Source organism: Carassius carassius, chromosome 7 (assembly GCF_963082965.1).
Source record: "Carassius carassius chromosome 7, fCarCar2.1, whole genome shotgun sequence".
Taxonomy (NCBI): domain Eukaryota; kingdom Metazoa; phylum Chordata; class Actinopteri; order Cypriniformes; family Cyprinidae; genus Carassius; species Carassius carassius.
Window position 1 is genome coordinate 15,353,144 of NC_081761.1, and position 27,065 is coordinate 15,380,208.

General features: G+C 36.3%; 1 protein-coding gene across 3 annotated transcripts in view; it reads right to left on the minus strand.

The window, feature by feature from the left end:
* Positions 1-27,065, minus strand: part of lrba (LPS-responsive vesicle trafficking, beach and anchor containing) — a 307,888-nt gene that overhangs the window by 93,590 nt on the left and 187,233 nt on the right. For 2 of the 3 annotated variants that reach the window (XM_059554012.1, XM_059554010.1), the window contains exon 37: positions 4,150-4,274. In XM_059554012.1, coding sequence (XP_059409995.1) covers positions 4,150-4,274 — 125 coding nt within the window. The remainder of the gene's footprint in view (positions 1-4,149; positions 4,275-27,065) is intronic. The other variant, XM_059554011.1, reaches the window with a different exon arrangement.

The window sequence follows — 27,065 nt, forward strand, 5'->3', positions numbered from 1 at the left end:
GAAAGTATGCTGGTGCACTGATATTTAGAACGGTCTTCCTGTAATTAACTCTCCCCAGAGAATTTGTAGTTAGCAGCAGTGAAATTACTACCAGCTTCCTAATACATACCACATGCCTGTGTGCTCATGCCAGACTGAGTGGACACTAGGATGTGACAAAAAATATGGAATTACTTTTGTGAAGTCAACCATAATATGTTTTCCTATTTATTTACTGTGTCTGAAGCTAACTGATGAGTCACTTCTTCCCAATGTTTTGTAATATAATACATGCCAAACTGCAATAAATGACAAATCTCTAATATATATTATTTCAAATCACAGCTTAAATTGCAAGAAAACTGCGCGTTGTAAAGCCACATTTTAAACAACTCACTCTGACGAGAAACATAAACAGGAAAACTTGAACAGATATGAAGAACAAATATTAGCATGAATATGTCAGACAGTATAAGAAAAAACAACAACATGTAAATTAGAATAACATAAATAAGATATAGAAGTCCAGCAAGACAAGTGTTTTTTAAAGATTTACTTTAGGCTTTAAAATTATTTGTGTATTCATGTACTCTGCAAATCCACTTAAATAATGCCATTCAATCAAACATCATATACCTAGTAGACAAAAAATAATTTTTTTTTATAAAACCTGTAGTGAGGAACAACTGTACCAGTGACCTAAATGAGTCAAAAACCCATGTTGTAAGATTACATTCATCAGCTTTACTTAAATAGCTCATTCATTCCCCTCATTCAGCAAATGCTAATGTAAATACATGCAGTTGCGTTACACTTTTAAGCTCTGTTTCCTTTTTCCGTGCAAGTTCAAATGCTCATTTATATGCGACTACGGAGGCAAAGCAATTAAATTGTCAGAATTAACAAATTTGTTTTTAACGCAAGTGCAGCCAGGAGTGAAGTCAGGAGGTGTGTATTGATCACAGGAACAGAGACATTAGTCTTCAGTTATTTACACTGCAATGTGTTGCCCAACACCGTAGCCCGCATCTAGACAAATCAATCCCTAGAAAAGATGGCGCTTTCCAGCCATAAATACATATCTTACCAAACTACCAGCCATCCGCCTTAGGGGTGTAAATCGGGCCACTGTTTCCTGGCTGGCGATGAATGATCGCAATTGTGCATGCCGAAAAGGAGAGGTTTTGATATGATGATATATTTTGCGTGATGAAAAAATAATTTGCAAACAAGCCTGTCTGTATTCATCAAAAACAAATGCAGTTTATTTTAAATGCATATCACTGTTATTTGGGGAGGGGGAGGGATGATATGCCTCATTCATCAAAATGTAAATTATATATGTATATATATTTTTTCTACTATCTAAATTCAAAGTATCACACACACACACACACACACAATCATGACTTTCTCTTCCACATGTCATGAGAATAATCACAGCCAGATATGACCCTTGTGCTCTGTTTAAAAATGTGAGATCTTGGCCAAGACTTTCACTCCACTTCCACAACAAATTTAGGGTCAGCAGTAAAGACACCGCTTTCTATGGAGGAGGGGGTCACCATGAGCATTAATTAGCTGCTTTCTGTTGTTCATTCACTTTTCATGATTACGTCTTATTATGAGTTAAGAATCATATACTTAATTAAAAAAACAAAATTATTGATCAAATATGCACTTGAGACATAATAGTTTGTGTGTGTGTGTTTATCCTGTATAGGTTTTTAGATAAAGCTAAAGACAATTAATATATGCACATAAATACTTGATGGAAGGATTGATTATTTCCTGCGCTGAATGGTCACTGGGGAAGCGTTTGAGTAAAATGAAGGGTTTTAAGGGCCTCAAACTTTTAGGTTCCATTTCAAAGGTGAGCCAAAGTGTTCCTTAAGGAGCACTTGAACTTAACCAAGTCCGAAGTTAGCAAAAGAAAAATGCAAGAATACAGAAAAGAAAAAGTGGAGGACGGAGCAAATGGAGAGAAATCACTGGGTCCCCTCAGGGCCCTCCATTCAGCTGCATATTATGACCATTAGGGCGGCACATCAGTCTCTGAGGATGCTGGGATTCTGAGCACTTATTGCTTTTAGATCACATTCTTATTGACTTCTGTCACATTGGTCGTTTGTCTTGAGGACCTGTGTCATTCTGAGGGGGACTAAGCAGTGACATATTAGAGACATTTTTTCTCAGAAATGGCCCCGTTTCTAAGGGGTGCAATAGGTTAAGCTGCTCAAGTCCAAGTGCTGAATGGCACTGATTGTAAAGCCTGCTATCTCTCAGTGTGAGTACTGTAAAAACTCGTCAGAAACAAAGGTGTCTGCAAAACATTTTAACTCTCACATGCTGTATGCATTACTGCGCTGCATGAAGTGATAGAGCAGAGCTCAATTCAAACATAACAAATCAAAAAGAGTAGGTGGAATGGGTTAAAATGAGCTTGCTGTACATCTAAAAGTAAGGAGAATGTGTTGAACACAGACGCAATCATAAAGACATTAAATGAGGCTGGAAAAGGCAACACAAGCTCCTGATGAGTTTAATAACCACATGTTTACTTGCAAGAACATGGTAAAAACCAACCTAGAATGGATAAATCATACTTTTATCAATATGTGCAGTTCATTATGGAATACATGAAGCATTTTTCAAACGTGATGACATAATTAATAAAGAAAACATAATGAGAAAAAAATATTAGGTAGTAAATTATGCTGATTTTATATAAATCAAGTCATTGAAACAACTGAAGGGGCTCGTTTTTTCATTTCTGTACAGTACATGTGAATAATTAAAAATGCATGCATTAATTTCTCTGCATTAGATGCAAAAGGAAACTGTTTGCAACAATATTACACCTACATATGCATGTATCTTTTCATGATGAAACTGGCTTACGTTTATACTCTTATATTCTAGAGTATTTAGAAACTTAAGTTTTTTGACATTGCAAAACTTTTTTTTTTTTTTATGTTTTTTCCGTGCACCTAAGTAGTTGTAATGTGTCTTAAATAACATTGAGATTCATTAGTAGATACAGTCTAAAACAGAACTGAGAAGAATATACACAGTACTGAGGGGTCACTAACTTAACTAGATTTTTCATGTTTTTTAAACAGTATAGATTTTTCAGTGACAAGCTATAACTTATCCCAAGCTACTTTCTACATGTTTGCAATGCAGCATGAAAAAACACTACATAATATGTTTTAAATTCATGTGCTTTATTTATGTTCATTTTGAACATAAAAATGACTTTATTTACACAATTATATTTGTCTACATAATTTAAATAGAAAAAATACAAATCCCGTACGTATATATTTTGTCATCTAGTTTATATAAAAAATTTAATCCAATGCACCTACAATTTCTATGAAGTGAAAATCTCTACATAAAAGTCCTCAAAATATTTAGTTAAAAGCTGCAGCTTATTGCTGTTTTTAGTCACTAAAACGATGTGTTATATGTTTAATGCTGTCACCCAAATATAACTTCATTCATTTCAAAATCCTTCTTGGATTATTGAAAAATACCGAACTGAATTTAATAATTTGTATATATCTAACACATTTTAGAACGTTGGCCCTTATATAGCTTTAAAATAGTTAATTTTCTGTTAGTAGCATGTAGTGTAGATAAACTCCAACAATAAAACTCATTTGGAAAAGTAAATAACTTCATTAAATCATGAGTAATTTGTAATATGGAAAAATACAGTTTTAAACTAACATCCCCACCGCTGATGCACACACATCGAATACAAACACAAAGAACTTTGCTATGAGCTCTTTCACTAACCTTTAATACCAGCTGCTGACATGCATGGGAAGGAAGGAACACAGTGACAATTTAAGAACAATTAGCTGTACTTAAATATCCGAGCTAATGAGAGGAACTGCACGTGGTAAATAAACAAATTAGCAGCAAATTACTGTCATAATATTATCAGAGAGACAAAGGCTTCAGGGCAGTGAGAAAATATAACATAATGTGTTTTTTTTTTACTGAGTATTGTTGCACTATAAAGATTTTACAGTGACTTTAACTTTTACAGCCGTGTACCTGTTATCACAGGTTAAAGCATTATAGCTCTACAGACCGGGCTGTGTTTTTGTGTGTGAAAGAGTGTAAGCGCATGATATTATGTGACTATGCATTACCCACCACGCTCTGCTGCAGCCTTGAGCGTGGCCTCAGAGTGTGTGGACCCAAACGGGTTCCTGATGAAGCGTCGGCGTCTCCTCAGGTCATCCTCCCAGTAGTCCAGGCGCCAGAACTCCCGCGGTCTGCTGCCGAAAGGAAGAGAGAAAGAGAGAGAGGGAGAGAGAGAGAGAGAGAGAGAGAGGGAGAGGGAGAGGGAGAGAGAGAGAGAGAGAGAGAGAGAGAGAGAGAGAGAGAGAGAGAGAGGGGCACATATGTTAGCAATTAGCCAATGCAGTGAGAAGTGGCACAGGCAGAGCTGAATAATACTGTCCTTGTTTTGCTGCAACCTTCTTCAGTGCAAAGTGCACTAACTAAAGAAGGGCTAATATCAGACAGTTATGGTAATTATGATAATTATTGTTAATAATAAAATCTACCTGGGCTTTGAAGGTATTTGTATTTTTCCAGATTTATTTAAAGGGCATATTTTCAAACATTTTAACTGTATAGGAAACATATTAATGTCAAGCAATTTATTAAATAATACAATTTGTAAATATTACATCAACAATTTTCCCTGTTTTGGGCTGAACACTATGTAGTACTGCACAATATAATAAAGGCTGGATTGCAAACATTGTACATTATTTCAGTAGATAAATTCTGTATAAATGTGTATAGTTTAACATTACGTAATCAGATTGATGCACTGAAAAGTGTCTGAACACTAAAAGAATATGGATTTCACCAATAATAAAATACAACAAATCAATCATAATAATAACCACATCCAACCAAGAGTCAAGAAAGTAGACATTTTTCAAGCTAGACATTTCACAAAAAAAATAAAAAATATTAATATAGTTTACAATTATATATATAAAAAAAAACAGTACACATGCTTATATATATATATATATATATATATATATATATATATATATATATATATAAAACATAAAATGAACGAGATAATTGCCAATTTATCTACCTAGCATATAGCAGTGAAATAAAACTGTTAAAATGATACATGGGTGTTCTAATTTTAGAAGTCACATTTGCACAGAACTCCAGAAATGTTTGTCCTTGGGAGTAACACTGAAGAAGAGGCCTAGATTTTTGCAGCACCTCAAGAAGGTGAGATGAGAGCTAAATTCATCACACTGAGAATCAGCCTGCTGACACAGCAATCCAGCACACACACACACACACACACACACACACAGAATGAGCCAGTGCTGTGGTTCCAGGCTCATTTCTAAGCCCAGCAGGACACCTTACAGCAGGAATGCTGAGGAGAGGGACCACATTTGACTCAGTGTCCTTCACCTTTAGCCATTTTCCCTCCAATTTGCACCTCTTACCACTGTAAAGAAAAGTAAAGTTCTTCCTCATTCTCATTCTCTCTCTTTCTTTCTATCTTGTGTTTTTGTGTTTTCTCTAGTCGTGTGGGAAAATTCCACTTTTAATGAAGATACAGTCAGGCGAACGATTATAAGATATTACCCCATTTAGATTCAAAGGACTTTAATTAAAATAATCTCTTGAAATATTCATTATGTTTAGCCCCCTGAGGGGCACGGAAAATACATTTCCAGCACCATAAATGAGTGTAATCTCCAAAAGCTTGCTTACTTTGAAATGAACTCATTTCAGGCTAGGAGAGGGAAGGGTATAATTTGTTGAATCAAATTAAACTCTTCTTTTTTTTCTTTTTTTTGCAGTAATGTGTAATGGCACGAGCAATTAATTACACATGAACACAAAAGAAAAAGTAATTTTGAACCTAAAAAAACCCATGTGCAATTTTCAAGGAATGATGTGTTAAAATAATAGTTTTGTGAATCTTAAAACATGAAGATCAGTGATCATATGCCATCCAGAAGGACCGATCCCAGTGGCCTGGCGGATCATCTGTGATCCAGCAAGCGAAAGGGGCTTGTGGTGGGGGGATGACAGCGAATGGCTTTAGCAGTGGCTCTGTAGCCGTCCTCCGGCTGATTTACTGTAGGCGCTGTGAAATATAACTCTCTAAGTCCATTCTGTTCTGTGGAAGTGAGAAGAAGTTTTATCGTGCAACAGGGCCTCCACACCCAAGCCAAATAAATCAGGATAACGGCCACTTAAGAGCCCTCCCTAGTGCTCACCTTCTTTTTTTACGCCCGCATACTTTAACAATCGCCAGCAAACACGCTATTATGACCTAAAATACCATAGAGGTGGAGAAAAAAAAGGGAGCAAGAAGGAAAGTATTGAAAGAAGGAGTTGAGAAAATAGATAAATCAAAGAGTGGTACTGCAAGTCTTCTCAGAATTAATGATTCTAGGAGAAATAAAAACAGACAGAAATACTTCTGGAAATAGTTATGGCATGCAAAATACACATTTTAAAATCCCACTTAAAATAGCTTCTCAGGCGTAAGGGGCCAAGAAGGTTTGGGGCTATCCGAGCACTGCAGGTTTTTCTCAGAAGTGTGATCGATTCGCTCTGCTGCAAAAGGCTCAAAACAAATCCCATCTCGTAAAACTAAAGAGAGCGCTTAAACACGAAAATAAAAACAATTTTACTCTTCGCTTGAAAAGCTCACCGGCTCGACTAATAAGAGACATTAATAACTGATTTATTTAAGACAGGAAAAGGAGATGTAATTTAAAGGGAGATGTGAGTTTTCCTGGAGAAGCACAGCTCCTTGGAGACCATTTACGGCTCAGACAGACAGCAATGCCTTTCTGTTAAATGTTTCAAAGGAAATGTTTACACACAGACATGAGTAACACCAAAAAAGAAAAAGCCGTTAGTTACAACTGATATTTCAGTAAAGAACGGGAACCAAGCATATAGTGTACATGCACAAAACACATGCAGTAAAAATAGTGCATGACTCCAGTCTCTTGGGTCCACCTAATCACTAATGAATGAGAGTGTATAAATACAACAACAATACAATAACCAGGCCCCGAACAGTCCCCCCTTAAAAGTGTATCCCACAGAGTTGTTTTTCTCAATTCCTACCTCTAATTGCATTCAGATGGAACTAAAGTATATTCACTATATTCCTACTTTGCAGTCACTTGTTTCCCAGTGTAATGCAATTATGAGCGTGCCTATGTTATAAAGTGTAAATATGCATGAATATTTAAACAGTAGGAATGCATACGAGTAGCAGTATTAGAGGTCCAATAGAGTGCAACGTTGAGCACCCACTTATTATTTAATTCTACTTAATTTAAAAAAAATAAAATCTTCAATAAAGAGTTGTAAGTTAAACCAACCAGCTATAGGGTGAATCGCATCCCCACAAACTTTGAAAAAAGGTATTTTATGAATGAAGGAACTACAATCCCACGAAGCATTGCGAATTACATTGTCAAATAAAACAAAAATGGTGGTACAATATAAAACTATTCAAAAAGATGAAAAACAAACTGCCCTCATCTTCAAGGTTGCCAAAAAGGCTCCAGCTTTAGCTATTAATGTAAATAAAAAAAATAAATAAATTGAAATCATGCTCGCTGATAGGTGAATAAGGATCCAGGGGACTTCCCAGTGCTATATGAGAATGCAAACACATAGGAGAGAGGCATATAAAAGGGAGTGCACTCATGACTGTAGTTGTAAAACTGTACAACTCTTAATTGTTGTACAATTTTGATTTTGGACTATCCTCTTTTTATCACAGTTACGCGATCATGTGACTTTGATGTGCTACGTGGTCACATACCTATCGTTTTCATGAGTTTTTAAGTATTGTGGTTTAAAGACAAGTGATTTAAAGCAGTTAAAATGCAATCTGCAGTGAAAGATAACTCATTCAGCTATATGTGAAAATGGTGCTCATACAGCGCGGGAGTACTAAACAGAATTATTTTGAAAGTGAAAGTGAAAAGTGAAAGTGACGTGACATTCAGCCAAGTATGGTGACCCATACTCAGAATTTGTGCTCTGCATTTAACCCATCCGAAGTGCACACACACAGAGCAGTGATAACACACACACACTGTGAACACACACCCGGAGCAGTGGGCAGGCATTTATGCTGCGGCGCCCGGGGAGCAGTTGGGGGTTCGATGCCTTGCTCAAGGGCACCTAAGTCATGGTATTGAAGGTGCCATTTTATAAAACTTGAGCGGTTAAATACACACTTATGTGTCAAAATGCCTGCCTTTGCAAGTATCCTCATAAACACAGTAATTTAAGTGAAAGAAAACAGCTGAGAAAGTAAACACAGGTGTAGCAGTATATTGGATCTGGGCAGCTCTTAAAGTGACAGCAGTATAAAATTACTCGTATCGTGATATTGGATTTTTGTCATATCGCCCAACACCAAGTACAACTATGAATTACTGTTTGGAATAACTGTTAATAATTTTTTCATCATTCAGACAAACTGGCTCTTTTTTCATGTCAATATTCAATTGCTTCAAAAATAAGTTGTTTTTCGCGACAATGGGTCTCCTTTATAGCGAATAACTGTGTTCAGGAATTATTACAAATATGCACAATATTCACAAATGTCAAAATTCAAGACTGAGGAACACAGCTGACACATATCCATTAAACAACAGAAAGAAAAAAGTGGTAGGAGAGAGACAGAGAGTTGGGTTCATTCCATATCGTCCCGTCTGTCCGTGAACAGATTTCCCTCTAAGCAGCAACGAGGTGTTTGCATGTGATAGTTTCCTCCATGTAAATAGCCACTCCATCATTCTGGCTTCCAACGTTCATTAATTAAAATGATCACCGAAGGCACAGAGCAGATCCAAGGAGCTCCTCTCCTGTCAGTCTCTGAGAGAGCAGAGATACAAAGAGGATCAATCTGTCTGCAATACAACACCACGCCGGCCACTGCAATTAGTCTAGCAGCTGGAAACGCATTCGCAGCCTCCACCGCCGCCCAGACACTGTGACAATAGAGCCCTAATGAAGGCAAAGGAAGCGTGTGCATGTGTGTTATCCAACCGCCATCAATCCCAGCAGCAGAATCAGATGCACATTCCACGCAGCAAGTGTTTTCACAGCATTGATGAATTATTCATCCACCCTCCCCATCCATCCATCCATTCCTTCTTCCAAAGGGGGTTTCTAACAGGAATTACGCCAGCGCCTTCTCAAGACAACGACAATTACAAAACATAATAGGCCTCTAGAACCGGGCACGTATCCATGCCGCACGGGCGCAATTAGTAATTAGTACACTCGTAAAGCAGCCATGACGGAAACAGACCCATAAATGGCAGTGGGGAGTTGAAATTCTCTTATTGCATATGCCGAAAGCAACACTCAAAACCCTCCTCCAAACGTGCTTAATGTAAACCACATTGGGCGAGAATTTAACATGAGCTTGGACTTTTATAAGCGCTTGTTAGGATTAATTGAAGTCTTTCTTCTCACCCAGTACCAGTGTAAGTGGTGGGTCGCTGGCTGTAAATCTGAACTGGTTTACCAACAGAGATGATGAATGGGGGGCTAATCGTAATACAGTTTAATACAGATGGTGACCCATTGAGTTAATGAATAAGGGAAATAGATCGGAGAGCGAGCAGTAAACAGTAGGACAGAGAGAATCAACAGAGAAGAGGGTCATGTTTTATAATGTCCTCTTTAAAGCTTCAATTGCGCTCCTAAATTGTAGGTTTGCATAAAACAAGCCACACTTCAAGTCTACTTGACTCGAGGGAGGTGTCATAATAAACAAAGCATTTAATTGGGCCATGTGTTGAGAATTTCAGGGTGTGTGTGTGTGTGTGTGGGATTAATGAGGTGTTTTTTGGAAGTTGCTGAAACAGAGAGATTGGCTTGTGCCGCCACACTTCAGAATGGCATCAGTCTCACACTCCAGTAGCGTTATAAAAGCCTGCAAGGGTTTTGCTGCAAACACCGGCTCTAAATTACACACAGGTACAAGTATAACCACATATGCCCACTCAAGAACAACAGGCCTGGAGGCTAGAGAATACTTTTTTCAACATATGGCTGTTGGTGTAGGATTTACTTTGAAATTGTTAATAAATTTACCAAATAATTACAAAGAAATTAAAAGAAACATTAAATAAAAAAATTTAAGAAGAAAGACAGAAATATAGTACTTTCTTGTAAAACTTAGTCATATGGCTATAAATCGATAATGATAATTATCGTGATATATTTTTTTGTGATAAAACGATAACAATAGTTCAATAAATGTTTAATATAATGTTAATATGCCAATAGCAGAATGAAATACACTACTCATTTAAACCACGCCCCACAAATCGATCCGTTCTGCTCAAAGTTCAAAGCTGCGCAGTTCGAGCTCACTAGAGCAGATGTGTTTAGTCTCTGATGAGACTAAACAGTGGTGCGAGATCCAGTGTGAAGCACTTGGATTGAGGTAAGAACAAATGACTAGTTTAAAGCGATGAATCAGCGCTGATAAACAGGAGAAACACTGTGATACCAGGAGGCTTTTCAATCTACAAATCGCCATCATTTACCATGGATTTACTGTGGTAACACTAACTGCACAATGCTATTGTGGTAGAAATGTGGGTATTCATATTGAATGTTATTATATTATTAATGTAGACATGTACTAAATGTATTTTAGGAGTAATATAATATAATTACAGTATTTTTTGTGATAAAACTACAAGGTTTGTGCATTTATTCTAAATGTATTTACATGAATGGTATTGTTTCATATAAATACCTAGAAACCATATAGTTAAATTTTTATCAGGGTATTGAGGTGCTAAATGTGTGGTTTTAACTGTTATCATGATCTAAATGTATGCTACTATGATAGACCAATAGTTAATAAAAATAAATAAATTAATAAATAAAATAAACAGTCGGAATAATTACATTTCACCATATAAAATTGAGGTTGAAACAACTTTTACATCTGTTACTGATTTTGATAATAATAAAATTACATACCAAATCACCTTCCACACATTCAGACGTTCTTCATAATGTCATTTCTCTATGAGGTCTTTGCTGCTAATCTTTACTGGAAAGCATTCAGACGCTCCATTACAAAATGCTGATTTTGTCAGTGTGTCTGAAAATTTGACTCCTATGATGATATCACATTGTTCTTTTTTTTTTTTTTTTTGACAAGGACAAACGATTGCCATCTATCAGGATGGAGAAAAACACATCAAACCCTAGTCTATTGGTACCTGTGTGGCCTGTTTATGAGTTTAAACCCATTAAAAAACATTGAAAGCTGCCGGAGGATGCAACATCATTTACAAAAAGGGCAAAATGATCCTGCAAGAGTGATGATGGTTTCCTAACCGGCTATCCGTTCAAAAGCCATACATAAGTGCAGGCGTGTGTATTCTGGGCTGATATTACATGGGGTTCATTTCTGGCATGGAGATTATGTAAATGACAATAATGTGACCTTTAGCATAACAAACGGGACAGACAGAGCACAAGTTTCATACATCACTCCTGCACAGGGCATTTTAGAGACAACTCGCAGTCATTTATAACCTTTTCCTGTGGATTAATGCAGTTACAGTCGGTGTGAACACATCTCTCTTTGTGCCTTTTTCATTAATGCCTGCGATTGCCACTGCTTAAATTGCTCTGTATCGCTGAGATTATTTCATATGATTTGCATAAGCCATGTGTTTATGGAAACTGAACGGATGAATTGAATATTTGTCATGCAGAAGAAGGGCAAGCTCGGGTCTCTCTGTCAAACTACTGGCAATCGTGAGATGCGTGGCCGTCTGGAGTCTCAAATTAAACTGAGAGAGAGGAAATCAGAGGGACTTTGTCTGATTAAGGTGGCAATGTCCATGAAGAGCAGTCGGAAGGCAGTGATGTTGACTCTGTGCAGTGTATGCTAATGTCTTTCTAAAGGTAGACATAAGGTCAAGAGCAGCACATGATAATGACATCAGTGACGGAGCATCTGTGCTACATGTTAAAGGAGAACAAATGGCTTTTCTCTGCATTTTACCGGTTTGCATTTATTCATGCATTGCTTACTGTCATCTTTTTAATTTGCATTTCATACATTCATCAGGGCCAATGGTTCTTTCTACAACACTCTCCAGATCAAAGAAAAAATGATAATGAACAATTCATTCAATAGGTCGAAAAACTACAATGGTAAAACTCTATTGTAATTTCTGTAATACCTATGGTTCATTATGCAATTGTGGTAGCATTTTACCAAAACACACTGATTAATAAAAAAAATGTATATATTAATTACAATAACACTAACTTTCTTCAAAATCACAAAAAAATAGCTTTTGACAACTGTGTTACTCCAAATAAACAAATATTTTTTTTTTTTTTATTAAAACGTTTTAATAAAATCCCTCCAAACCATCAGGTATCTTAAATATGAAGTATTTTGAATTTAATTAAATCTCAAGATCATCAAACGAAAAACAGGAGAACCACTGTGATATGGTCAGAAGGCTTTTCAATCTACAAATCGCCATCAGCCGCCGCCAAGGGTCACCAATTCATGTATGTGACCAAAATAATCAACCAATACTGTCAAATATTAGGATTTTAAATAACTTCATATATACACATTTTTATGTATTATAAAATGCAATTAATTCCTGATTTTTAAAAGCATGGAGAAGACACAAGATAAGAAAAAAAAAAGAGACCGAGAATGTCGGGAAGGACAGAAGAAAAAAGACATAGGGTTAAAGCTGTAGAAAGAAAGAAAGAAAGAAAGAAAGAAAAAAAGCCCATAGGGTTAAAGCTGTAGAAAGAAAGAAAGAAAGAAAGAAAGAAAGAAAGAAAGAAAGAAAGAAAGAAATATGGGTGAGTTGGGTAACGGATGCCCCATCGTGCTCCAGGGCGGGAGTGAGAATTTTATGTGTCCCCTTTTTCTGCTTTCGCTGCAAAAGCAAACTGCTGGGTCACAAAGATAAAGGAGATTTTTTGGTAAATGGTGAAAGTGTTGAAATAAATGACCCGACCGGAGCTGCGTGTAATTACTGTGGCCCAGAGAGTAACAATCTATCACAGTAGCGAGGGGGTGACAGAGTGCTAAGGGGTTAGTCAAAGGAGATAGCCTCTGACTAACTACTGGACCTCAGCAATCGATATTTTCCTGATGTCGTTCCTGGGAGAGAGTGAGAAAGAAAGAAAGAGAGGGGGGAAGAAAAGGCTTTAAAAACTTCCCAAATGGCTTTTCATTCAAATATTGATCAGGGCCTCCTATCGTGACCTTGCTCTGTCACGGCAGTATACTTTCTTAAGGGCATATGAAACTCATAAATCTGAGTTGCTACAGAGGAAAAGTGTGCGTGGTGTTGTGTGCAATGGCTCACGCTGCATTAGAGGCCCGTTTGCTACTTTATGTAGGGACATTCCATTATAAGGCCTCCTTTGAGAGGAGGATGATGGGAAAGTCTAAGGGACAGATAAGACAACTTGAGGGTTAAGAATCACTTTGTTTCAACAGCCAAAAATACAGAGAATCTTGCTGTCTCCTTAAAATTGGAACACAAATTTTTTTTATTATTATTATATTTAGCTAAAAAAGATACTTAGCAGAATCACTTTTAGACAACAGATCAGTAATTGTTCTTTCTGTAGCCATCATTTCTAGACCTTTCTACTGCCATTTTGACAATAGCCCGAATAAGGCAGAGACAGTACATGTGTACATTTATGAATAAAAGAAATGGACTCATACATATACATTATGAATGAGAGAACACAACCACTTACCATAGATTTTGGTCTTTCCCCATTTAGGCTGATGAGACCTGTACTTGCATGGCTGAAAATGGGCATTACAAATATGGCTACCGAATTAACCATTTTGCTGAACCATGTCCCAATGTTAACACATGTCATAGGTTGCCAACAGTGGACATTTCTGGCATCACAGCCCTGCTGAAAAGATCAGCGTTGCTGCTTGCCAAAGACTCACCTATTAACTAAATGAAAAACACCTCAAGGCTATCTTTTTGCACTGCCTCCAGATGACCATAATAATCATAATAAGCATACTTGTCGGTGCCTATAGCCTAGTGAGCAGTGCGCTGAGATTTGAGGCAGTTGTGCAGGGTCGGCGTCAGAGCAGATCTACTGGAGGGGCATTGGATCATCGGCGGGGGGGCACTGTCGTTTGATAAATATTTTTTTGACGCATTGGCAACATCATAGTATCATGGAAATCCAGACCTAAATCTGAAAGATCTATATAGAATGACAATGAACGATTTAGACTTGGGTTTTTATCTAAAAGAGGAACAGAAGACAGCTCTGAAATTTACTGTTTTGCCGACCGGATACGGCAAGAGTCAGTCAGCTCCATCTATATAGAATGACATTCTACCGTAGAATGTTAGCTCCAATGATCTGTCTATCATTATATAATTTAATTTTTACCTGTCTTGATTCCTAATACACAACAGCTGACGATTGTTTGGTTGAACGTTCAGAAGACGATTCCATATAAGGTTAGTATAGCCTAGTCCAGCACTTTGCGAATGGACAGCGACTCAAGCAGCACGTAGGTTCTATGAGTTAGTAGCCTACATTTTTGGGAAACGCGCGAGGAATTGCGGCTAACGTTCATAACCTTGCACGTAGAGAGCGCTTTTAATAGCTAAGATAGGCTATGCTACATCGTTATCAGGAAACCCGGCCCAGAACAGATAGCCTAAACAACAAAACAGGACAGAAAATAATAATACAAATATAATATAGGCTAAATAAAAAACATAAAATAGGCCTACAATAAATAGCTTTATATTTTTTATACTTAAATAATTAACAAATTACGACGACAAAAATAAAACACTGAATCAGTTTGAAGCTTTGAAAACCCGGCAAAAAAATGTCCCCATCGGACAAAGTTTTTTCGTATAAATGTTTCTGAAAACTTAAGGCTTTTTTCTTCATAAAACGAGTTGGACATCATCAAACAAAAATGTCTGCGTATGGACCAGTTAAATCAGAAGACTAAAATTCGCCTGCAGAGAATAAGGATGTCACAACAATAATGAGCCACAAGGTAAAAGGTTTAACTGATTTTTTAGTTTTTGATTTGCGTAGAATGCAAATTTTGTAGAACTTGAGAAATAGATAAAGATAAAATAAAATACAGGAAATGGAAAAAATAAAATACAGAAAATACAAAGTGTGCTTCACCTTGAAGATTGTTGCTCTATATGGCTGCGCTAGTTAAATCTTTTGGCGGTTGTCCGAAGCTAGCATTTGCAGAAGAAGGGCCAGCTCGGCTCTCATAGACCGTGGTACTAGGGTCGTGGCCGGAGTATCTAAGTCTGATGATGATTGTCGAGGCTGCGGAGGTGTAAACCATTTTCGTAAATCCATTTTTTTATTTAGATTTTTTTTTTAATTTAGCTGCTAACAACTGTATAATATAGACGGACAAACTGTTCTTCAACTTGAAATTTTTTTTTACGCGCGGACTGCAAATCAAATGTAACAAGTTTACTTGGCGACCAATAAACATTCACCATGACGAAGCCTAGTAACGTGCCATGAACAACCAAAATTATGCATTTCCCCAATCTTTTTATTTTATTTTATTTAAGTTACAGTTTGAACATTTAAAATTAAAATAATAACTGAAAGGGATATTTATTTTTTTTGGGCCACGCCACGGCCTGTAGGAGGGGCATCAATGACCGCTAGGGGGGGCACGGCCCTCGAATGCCCCACCACAGCGCCGGCGCTGCTGTTGTGTTACAGGTGTCCCAATTTCAAATCCTGGCTCTAGGACCTTTCCTGATCCCACCACCCTGTCTTTCCCACTTCATTTCCTGTCTCCTCTACAATGTCCTATCGTAAAAATGCCCAAAAAAATAAAAAATAACCCACCAAACAAATATTCTTATTTATTTATCTTTAATAATAAATATTAAAGATAAATTATAAATAAATAAATAAATAAATATTATAAGCGTACATGCACAATATTTTTGTTGAAAGTTTTTTTTTATGTGCTGTGTAATTTAAGTAGTTATATTGTCTTAACCCTTTCTCAAAATTAATTTGTGCTCCGTCTTTTTGTGCTTTCTAACACATCCTGTATATGGACACTCTCACATGTGCCAAATGCTGGTGAAAATTATGTCATAATTATCAAAAAAAAAGGGGGGGGGCTTTATTGACTCATTTTATTAGGGTTGTTTTTTTATTTAGCTTTTTGTAATAACAGGTTCAGCAAAAAGTGAGGTCACACTCATAAACGATCGTTGTTAACTTTAAAGATCACTAATGTCACTTCAGAATACACATGCACATCCCTAGTAATAGTAATATATGTAATATGTCGGCAGCGTTATGTTGTAATGCTTAAATAATTTGAAACAACCCAATAAATTCACTAAATATCTTATCTTTCGGGATTTAAACAAAGTTGAAGGGTTTTTTTTGTTTGTTTTTTCAGAAAATGTGAACTCTTCTTGGGTTTTGTCTTAACATAGGAATGTCTTAACATAACTTAGGAAGCATTGTTGGGAAAACAAAATATTCTTAGGAATAAAATAGCAGTGAAGAATTTTTTTTTTTTCTTAACAATGTTTCGTGAATCCGGCCCCAAAACTACTGTATCTTAACCAAAGGATACGTCTGCAAACCTACTAGGGATGTAACGATGTCAAAATCTCACAATACGATATTATTGTTATATAAAGTCAATGATATGATATGTGATGCAATCTAAGAAAAACCCATCAATATAACAAATATATTTTAAAAACTACACTTTTTGCCTGGAAGACCTATCGTTTCATATCATCATGTGACCACGATAATATAGAGACAATTAAGCTATTGCAATATCTTGATATTGATAATATTGTTACATCCCTACAACCTACTTTACAAAAAAAAAAAAAAAAAGTTAGTTTCGTCTATGATTGACTGGTGAACAGTAATGACTAGCACTAATCAGCAGTGTTAAACAGTCTAGACAAACAAGGGAATTACTGGTCTAAGCTGATCTTTGAATCAAAATCATTAGTGGCAAAATGTCTTTTCAGCACTACTTCTGCATCTTCAGTGGAACACTTGATGTGACTGCTGAACTCTGGGATTTCTGGAGTATGTGGAGTCTGTCATGCTAACATATGGACAACATCAGCACTACGGGAGCCGTTAATATGTCCTTCTTTGACACTTTGTTACTATTTCTTACAGTCTGGGCCACTGTTGTGTATATACAGTCAGAGCTAAATGTTTTCATTAGGACATATTTTAATCCATTTCCATAACGCAAAAGAGGAGAGCTGTGAGAAGCCATTTTTGCATCATTTATGTGATATATCCCAAGGAATCTGCAGCTGTCAAACCTTTACATGCTCTCCGGAGATTTACAGATAGACCGGGAAGACATTGCAAGCTGTCAAGTTTAAGGCACGGAAACGGGGCCGATACATCGGCTTAGAAAAGCTCTGCATGTGAAAAGCATGAATGTGTTGCGAGTCGCCCACAGATGACAGATATTCTTACATAGCTAATCCATGTTTACAGCTAACGTCTCAAGTAAGAGGTTGTACGTCTAGGTGTATCGTGGCGGTTTGTTTGAAAGGTTTTGAGATTCTGTGGAAGAAAATCGAATTTGTTTTCTTCATAGATGAAGAAGGGAGGATAAGGAGGGAGGGAGAAAAGAGAGTGGAACAGCTGCTCTCTCTCTATCTGGCCCACAGTCTTGTGGGATGTTTGTACATGGTTTCTCAAGTGTTTATAGCCAAACCGAGCCATTAATGGTACTTGTTAAACAGCTTATGAAGAAATGTAAATAAAAGCAGGACATGTATATGTTATGACATACTGTAATCTGCTAAGTATCTTGCCTTATCTTTGCCAGGACCACGCAGGCCAAGTTGATAAAATCATTTATAGTTTGTCATGAGGAACCTCTGTAGATGATTTAATGTGGAGAAGATTGTCATTGTCAACTTTTCTCATGGTACTCATTGGTACTCATGGTACTCAAAAATGCATTTTGCTTGTATAACTTACTTATTTTCTGCAAGTGAAACAAAAAATCTTTAGTTTTTCTGTAAAACACAAAATTAGAAATTTCAAAGAATGCACTGGACAATTTTTGTTTCAGTGCAGTTACAATGAATGGGGACTGAAGCTTTACAGTAAAGGTGATCTCTAAACCGTGTGCAGTATCTTAAGCCATGCGACTCAATAAATCATGTTTGAATGAGAAAATAATGACTCCTGTTTCTGAACAATCATTCAGGGCTGCATTTTCCAGAAGCATTTTGCCCAGAAGCATTATTTTTTCTTTCCTTTTTTTTAACTTCTCTCACGAGTGTCAAAGAAAGTCAGGTTGGATGCCAAGACTTGTACTTTATTTTGATCTGATTCTCAAAGAAAGCTATCACACTGCTTCAGAAGACTTAGTGCAAGCACCATATCCATTCACTTTCATGACACCTTTGTAGTGCTTTTTCATTATACAATGAATAAATAAAAAAAAATTGACAGATATTCTTAAAATAATTTGGTTCATAGAAACTGATCTGAGCATTCTGAAGCTCTTTGAGAGACTGGATCTCTGCTTACTCCTGAATGTAAAAGCAGCTGAAGAGAAAGTGAAGGTCAGATAAAACTGAGACCTTTGCAGCTAAAAATTAAACTAACAGAAGGACACTCGAGATCACTCTGTTCTGATGTACAAAAACAGTCTTATACTACAAAGAACCAGGGTATTTAGCATCCATTTCCTTCTTTGTATAGCTTTGGTAACATTAAAGAGTAAACAGAGGAACTAATAAGCCTTTACTGAGTGTCCGGATGAGGAGATAATCATAATAAAGTACATTGGGCAGTACTGGTACTCTACTACAGATGCATTAAGCATACACTGGTAAAGGGACTGAACTTCTAGAGGTCCCTATAAACCAACACAAATGCTGTACAATGTTTGGACTCTCAGTGGGTGGGAACAAACAGTCTGACATGCACTAGGACCTATAAGATATTACAGAAGATATATTATATAGGATGAAACCATGAGCCAGCAGTGTCCTGCAGAGTGACATTCTGTACTTCATTAAAAACTACTTTAAACAACTGTCTGTTCATAATTATAATACATGCAGGTTATACGGTTATAATTTCTTTGTTTAAATGACCACACGGAAAACTTGTAATCACATTTGAAAATGTACAATTTAACACTTACTTTTACAAAAGCACTTGAATAATGTGGATAAGAAAGAAAGAAAGAAAGAAAGAAGGAAGAATTTGGCATTCAAAAACGTATACATTTTTGAGATTCTTTTTGATTAATAGAAAGTTTAAATGAACAGCTTAAAAAAAACGTATTGTGCTTTTTAATGGTACTCTACATCAATTTTGGCTGAGAAAATCCCCAAACAAATAAAGTACTGCATATACATTATAAAGTGCCTTTAGAAGTAAACCCAATGAGGGATGACCCAATGAGAGTCATGACTTCAGCTTTTACATTTGCACCACACATCCAAAGAATATTGAACAGCTATAGTTTTGTTAAGAAATAATGCAAAATTCTTCCTGACCTTTTAACAGGTATGTGTCCACTTGCACTAACCACAATAATAAAAATATGTATGTGTATACACTTTTATTTCAATACACACAACTGCATAGGGAAACTGCATGTTCTATTCTAAATCAAAGCATGAAAAAAAAGGAATCAAATTTGTCATTACTTTACAGAAAGTGAAGGAAAAGGAATGTTAGGCTGTTCAAAAAATGACCACAATTCCTCTGCATTTCTTGATTTTGCCTCAGAAACAGCATTTTTATTGTCACTCCACAAGTGTTCTATTGGATCAAGGTCTGGAGATGGGGCTGGCCACTACATAACGTTAATCCTGATGGTCTGGAAACAAGATGCTGCTCGCTTACTGGTGTGTTTGGGGTCGTTGTCTTGTTGAAACACCCATTTCAAGGGAATTTCTTTTTCGGCATAAGGCAAAATGACCTCTTTAAGTATTTTAATGTACTCAAACTGATTCATGATCCCTGGAATCAGCCCAGCACCCTAGTATAAGAAACATCCCCATATCATAATGCTTGTGCCACAGTGTACTGTGGCTTGAATTCAGTGTTTGGGGGTCTTCTGACAAACTGTCTGTGGCCCCCTAGACCCAAAAAGAACAATCTTGCTTTCGTCAGTCCTCAAAATATTGTGCCATTTCTCTTTAGGCCAGTCAATGTGACAGCTTGGCTTCACATAGACATCTTCTAATTGTCACAGTAAGCACAGGTAAATTTAGACTTTCTTTGATCACCCTGGAGCTGATTATTGGCTGAGTCTTTGCCATCTTGGACATTCTTCGATCTATTCGAATGGTAGTTTTCCTGTTTCTTCCACGTTTTTCTGGTTTTGGTTGCCATTTTAAAGCATTTGATATCATTTTAGCTGAGTGGCCTATCATATTCTGCACTTCATTATGTGTTTTTCCCTCTCTAATCAACTTTTTAATCAAAGTACGCTGTTCTTCTGAAAAATGTCTGGAACAACCCATTTTACTCATTTTCAGAGAGAAATGCACAGTAAAACATTTGCTGCCTTCGCCCATTACACAGAATTAGCATAATGCATGTCATGACTATTGGGTCTGTTGGTTTTCTTTTCTTCTATTACACCTTCTAGTAAAATATTTGCCATATAGACATATACTTTCTACCAAAAACAATGACTGATCTGGTTAGTGATGCTGGACTGCTATTATTTTGAACACAACTGTATATATTAGGGATGAGAAGATTCACTTAGTGGATCAGCATAAAAAGTTTGGCATTGTACAATTTGGCATTGTATTGCTATGCACCGTTTCTAACATATATGCATTGGTAAAAAACGGTTTATTTATATATTATTACTAGTGAATGCGCTACACTTTTATTGTTTAGAAAGAGACCAATAATCTGTGGCCAATATTTTATATGTAGATTGATTTCTCCTCTCTAAACTGTTTCTCAAGCATGTTCTCTCATCCCTGAATAGGACGTATCACAACACTACGGTGATCTGAAGAAAAGCAGGGATTAAAGTCCTTAATGTCGATCATGGATCAAATCGATCCACCATGGCTAATATATTTGGACTGCTTAATGCATTTGTGACTTTTCTTCAGTGCACAACTGACATGTTTAAATTATTAGAAAGTCATGCGAACATATCCATTTTACTGTCAGGAGTGAGTGAGTGAGTGAGTGTTTGAGTGAGTGAATGAGTGAGTGAATGAGTGCTGCTGCCCGCATGCATGCTAAACACAGGCCGAGCGCTATACAACACAATACAATAATGGCACAATAATTCTGAGTAATACATGCATTTTGCTAAAAAAATTGTTGTTGGACATTAAATGTGCCTTTTGTAGAATTTCAATCTACATATAAAGTGTATTTTTATGATAGCAGTACTTGTAAAGGGACTATTTTAATAAAATGTAAACTAGTACAGTCCTAATTACTTAGTGTAAATTAGTCTTTTTTTAATTTTCTTTTTAATTTAGTGATTTTAACTTTTAATGTAGTCATTTTAATGCTTTAAGGAGCAATGTTAGATTGTAACATTCTAATATTCTGCTATCTGTTCTGCTAACTATAAAAGGTACAGCGGTCAAAAATACAGAAAGGCTGCATGGCTATAATAGTATGTGAGAGAGTCTGTGGTAATATCATTGCGTTCCTATTGGTCATTCTGAGAAAAACTCAGCTTGGCCTGACAGCCTGTCCCAGACCAGGTTAGTTTCCCAGCATAAGTCGCCACAGTGACTTGAGCTATACATCTTTTTTATATTTTATTCTCATATTTTTATATAAATATTTATGTATTCTTTAATAATTGCATGTTCATGGAGTGGACCTGACTCACATTTCACTGCTGGTTATATATGCTCTATATAATTGTGTATGTGACGAATACAATATATATATATATAAATTTATTCCTGTAATGCAAAGCTGAATTTTCATCATTACTCCAGCCTTCAGTGTCACATGATACATCCAGTCTATCACATGATCATTTAGAAATCATTCTAATATTCTGATTTATTATGAGTGTTGGAAACAGTTCTGCTGTCTAATATATTTGATAAATAAAAGGTTAAAAAGAACTGCATTTATTCAAAATAATTAAAAAAATTATAATAATATATATTCTAATAATATATTTTCTTTACTATCACTTTTTATCAATTTAACACATCCTTGCTGAATAAAAGTATTGATTTTATTTAAAAAGTTTAAAAATTACTGACCCCAAATTACTGACCAGTAGTGTATATTGTTATTACAAAATATTTATATTTTAAGAACATAGCTTCTTTTTTTTTACTTTTTATTCATCAAAGTATCCTAAAAAAGTATCACATGTTCTGAAAAAAATATTAAGCAGCAGAACTGTTTCCAACTTTGATAATGAATCATCATATTAGAATGATTTCTAAAGGATCATGTGATAATGATCCTAAAAATTCAGCTTTGCATCACAGAAATAAATGACAATTTAAAGTATAATAAATTTAAAAACAATTATTTTAAATTGTAATTATATATCACAATATTACATTTTTTTCTGTATTTTTGATCAAATAAATGCAGGCTTGATGAGCAGAAGAAACTTCTTTCAAAAACATTAAAAATAGTAATGTTTCCAAACTTTTGGTCTGTACTGTATATACATACATACATACATACGCACACACACACACACAAATATATATATATATATATATATATATATATATATATATATATATATATATATATATATATATATATTTGTTATGTGTTACAGTAGAAATTAAAGATAATACTGTTTTGAATGTAAGATTGAATTAATTTACCCTGTATTCAGCTGCACTGACTCTTCTACCTTATATTCTGTATCTTCTGTAAAATGAGATTTGTGGATGAAAGCCAGAGAGTGGTGGGCTACAAGCGTGATGGCGTGTGGTGGGAGAGAGGTGACGGAGTGCTTGTGTAGTTTTGGCGAGCAGGACAGCAGGGTGCTCTCATAACAGCCTGAGCATCATTAACCAGTGGGATGATGAATGACTTGCATTACCTACACCAAATGTGACGACATTAATGAAGCATCTCAAATAGCACCAAATGAGAACCTAAGGTGTGTATGTGTGTGTGTGTGAGAGAGAGAGAGAGAGAGAGAGAGAGAGAAGAGACATTTGTATATGACTGAGGGGCCAGAACCTTTGTCCAGCTATTGTTATGTGTGACAGAATTCAGCACTCCCATGAGAACAGGATTGTTTGTCTTCATGGATTAGAGAGAATAAGGAAGAACAGTAGAAATCCTATTATATAATTTTCCTTAGATTATATTCAGCTACATCTCTAATATAGTGGTCAGTATACCTGGTTTCATTTCAAGACATGTATACGGACATCAAGTGTTAGGCCAACACAGCAACACATTTTTTTTATCATACAAAAGGTATTTAAATTCCTTCGTGTTAAAATGTGTTAAAAAAATACTGTAGGTAAAATTACATTGTAAAATATAAATAGCCATGAGAATCTGCTAAGAAAACAAGCTTGGCTGAGTATGTTACAGTGCCCAGCATTCCTCCGCTCCTGATGGGCTGGGCATAAAATGACAAAGCACAAGATAAAATAGTAATGCTAATATTGATAGTTTGTCCATTACAGGTCAGCTAACTGTCCTCCGGAACAGTTACAAAGCTGTTAGTTTCGATTTCACAAGGCCGATCAATACGTGGGCATACTGTTTCAATTTTGCCTGCATTGATTTTCTCTATAACACCACAACCCTGCCGCATTCATCTCTCTGAAAGAAGGGAAGATTTGATTTACTGAAGAAAAATTGGAGTGCACATCACAAAGGTTTCTGCCGGCGTGGGCTCCTGACACAGAAAAGATGGATGTCCCCAGGCAGGGGTGCCTCTAGCCCCGAGGAGCTCCATTAGAGATCACTGGAGCTGCTGCTGGAAATGACTCGCATTAGAGGAGGAGGGAGAATGAGAGCGAGAGATAGGGTGTGATGGTGGGAAAAGATGAGAAAGGAAAGTGAGAAAACATCAAAAAGGGAGTGCAATAGAAAGAAGAAAACAAGAACAAGCAAGAATCTTAAGAACAACTGGCCGGCTCCTGATAAAAATCTGGTATTTCTACAATAATTGCCAATTTTCACAAAGAGAAAGCAAAATGGTGTGAATTTTTTTTTTTTAATGCAAAATGTTGGTTTACTGCTGTGCTTATATTTACTATAAGTAAAGAAACATTTCTGACAGTAACAGGTTCAGAAAAGCAGAGTTTGATGAAGGCAGACAAGACTACAATTTATGTAAAAGCTGAGAAAACTAATTAAAAATTTTGAAAAAATAAAATTTGGGGTGTACTAATTTTAATAAAAGTCATACAAAATCGAAAAAGAGACGTTAATGCTTGCACACAGCTAAACAGTGTACTTTCTCGAATAATTTGAACAAAATAAGACACCAATGTTTACCTTATTTGTCAACTCTTAAACCATAGTATGCACTTCATATCTGCTAAAATATCCACTTCCTTTACGCTGTCTATTCTTCATTTCATCTGTTTCTATCTTCCTCATCTCCTCCCTGACAGTGTTTGAGGGCGTGGAACTGCTCTGAGCACAGTAGCAGAGTGAATTTCCATGCTACATTAGTCCCACCATCAGAATGCAATGAAGGAGAATATGAGAGGAAGACTCATCTGTCCTGCGAGACTCCCACTCCCACTCCTCTTCCTCCTCTCTATCATCTCTCTTTCGGCCAGCCACTTTACTGGCATGTCATCTACATGAGAGATCATCTGTCTTTTGACCCAAATAAACATGACCACACCAAAAAAAAAAAAAAGAGGGACAGAGAGGAACGGCAGGCGGCAAAAAGAAAGAAAAAAAAAAAGAATGCTGTCAGCAGCCTCATTTGTGGGCACTATGTTCATTTTGTCTGGTTTTGGCAGACGCTACTGCCACATGTTCACGAGAGGGTGGCATTAGACAGACAGGTGGATGCAGCTGTCCGTCAGTCTGAGATCCAATCAAAAAAGAAGGGCCACGGGCAGTGCAGAATGGGACAGTCCCGAATCAGCAAGTGGAATGTGTGTGTGTGTGTTAGTATATGTGTGTCTTTTTCTTTGTTTGCCGGAGTGCAAAGCCCCATGGACCTCTCTGACAATGCATCCACAAGCGAGAGAGGGAGGGAGCATGTGAGAAATGAAAGCAGGAGAGAGAGAAAATCACCTAACACCTCAACTCTCCTGAGGACGGGGCTGCTGTAAGCTGAATATTAAGACACAAATTGCATTCAGGCGGGTCAGTAGGTGTCAGATGATATTAGATGCCTGCCATGAGGAAACAACAACTACCATCAGCCAAGAAGGAAAATAATATTTTCATTTTCAGCCTTTTATTGAATGGAAACTTTGGGGAATACGTCTTTATAGGGGGGAGCTAGCGGGCTTGCAAATTTAACACTCCCAACAAAAGGGTGTAATCATGGCAGCTGAGTGCCCTTTGAGGGATCTGATTTCATTTTCATGAAGGTGAAAAACTAGATTTTGCTATGTGCGTGTGTGTGCGTGTGTTTATGTTTGGTCTCTCAACACTTTAATGCTGTGGTTTTCTTTTGTTATCTAAAATGGTGGAAGCATGTAATTTCAAATACTTTTATAGCAAAACCAATATGAACGTGGCAATCTCTATGAATATGGTACACTTTGGTCCCGTGACTTTTTAAATCTTTTGATCTTCTTAACATGCTAAATTCAACATGCAATACCACACATCATCATCATGTTGACTCAATCTGTGGAACTGATATTCAATTATTTTTTGTAAAAATATGTAAACAATTAATTCTAAAAACAATGGCTGAAATGTTACTTGTTTTAAACTAATGCATTTAAAAAAAATTCTTTCTACAGTGAGTTGCACCATTTTTTAATTGACAAGTAGTTTATTCAAAGTTATATACAAAAATAATAATAATTAGTGGTGGGCCATTATCGGCGTTAACGTGCTGTGTTAACGGAGACTCTTATCGGGCGATAAAAAAAATATCGCCGTTAATCTATTCTCAAAGTTGGGTTGGGAGCTGGGTCTATACAACGCGAGCTATGATGACTTTCACCTTGATATTTTAGCATGGATGTATACCTAGCCGAATCTGTAGGGGGTGAGAACGAGTCTTTAAACCTGTGTGTATGCCTACTGTGAAATTACCACATCAAACGTGACGTGCTAACATGGATACAGCTAAGATGCCGCCGGGTTTGCTTCAGGGAATTTTTTTTTTTTTAAGAAGCTTCCCAATGGAAACCTCGACAAGACGCACGCCTGTTTCACACATAATCCATCTGCAGTGCGTATGCAGTCTGCATGCGTTACGTGTGTGGTGCTGAAGCAGCACGGACTCATACTCATTGTACTTTCACACAGGGCACGTTTGCAGTCCGCTACTCCGCACTGCAGACGGATTATGTGTGAAACAGGCGTAAGGTTGCTTTCTCAAGCAGTTTGTGATGCATTTTGGAAACAGGAGATGAGCCCCTGGTCTAATGCACCACCTGGCTTTAGAAATCCTTTCTAAAAGACTTACTTTTAGTCATTTTATTTGGGTAGCACCATATTCTGAATGCCTTCGGCAGAATTCAAATGAGCCATTTTAATCTAGATTAATCTAGATTAATTCCAAGATTACAGTGAGATTAATCTAGATTAAAAAAATTAATCTATGCCCACCACTAATAATAATAATAATAATAATATATATATATATATATATATATATATATATATATATATATATATATATATATATATATATATATATATATATATCTGTACACACACACACACATATATATATATATATATATATATATATATATATATATATATATATATATATATATATATATATATATATATATATATATATATATATCGGTGTTCCA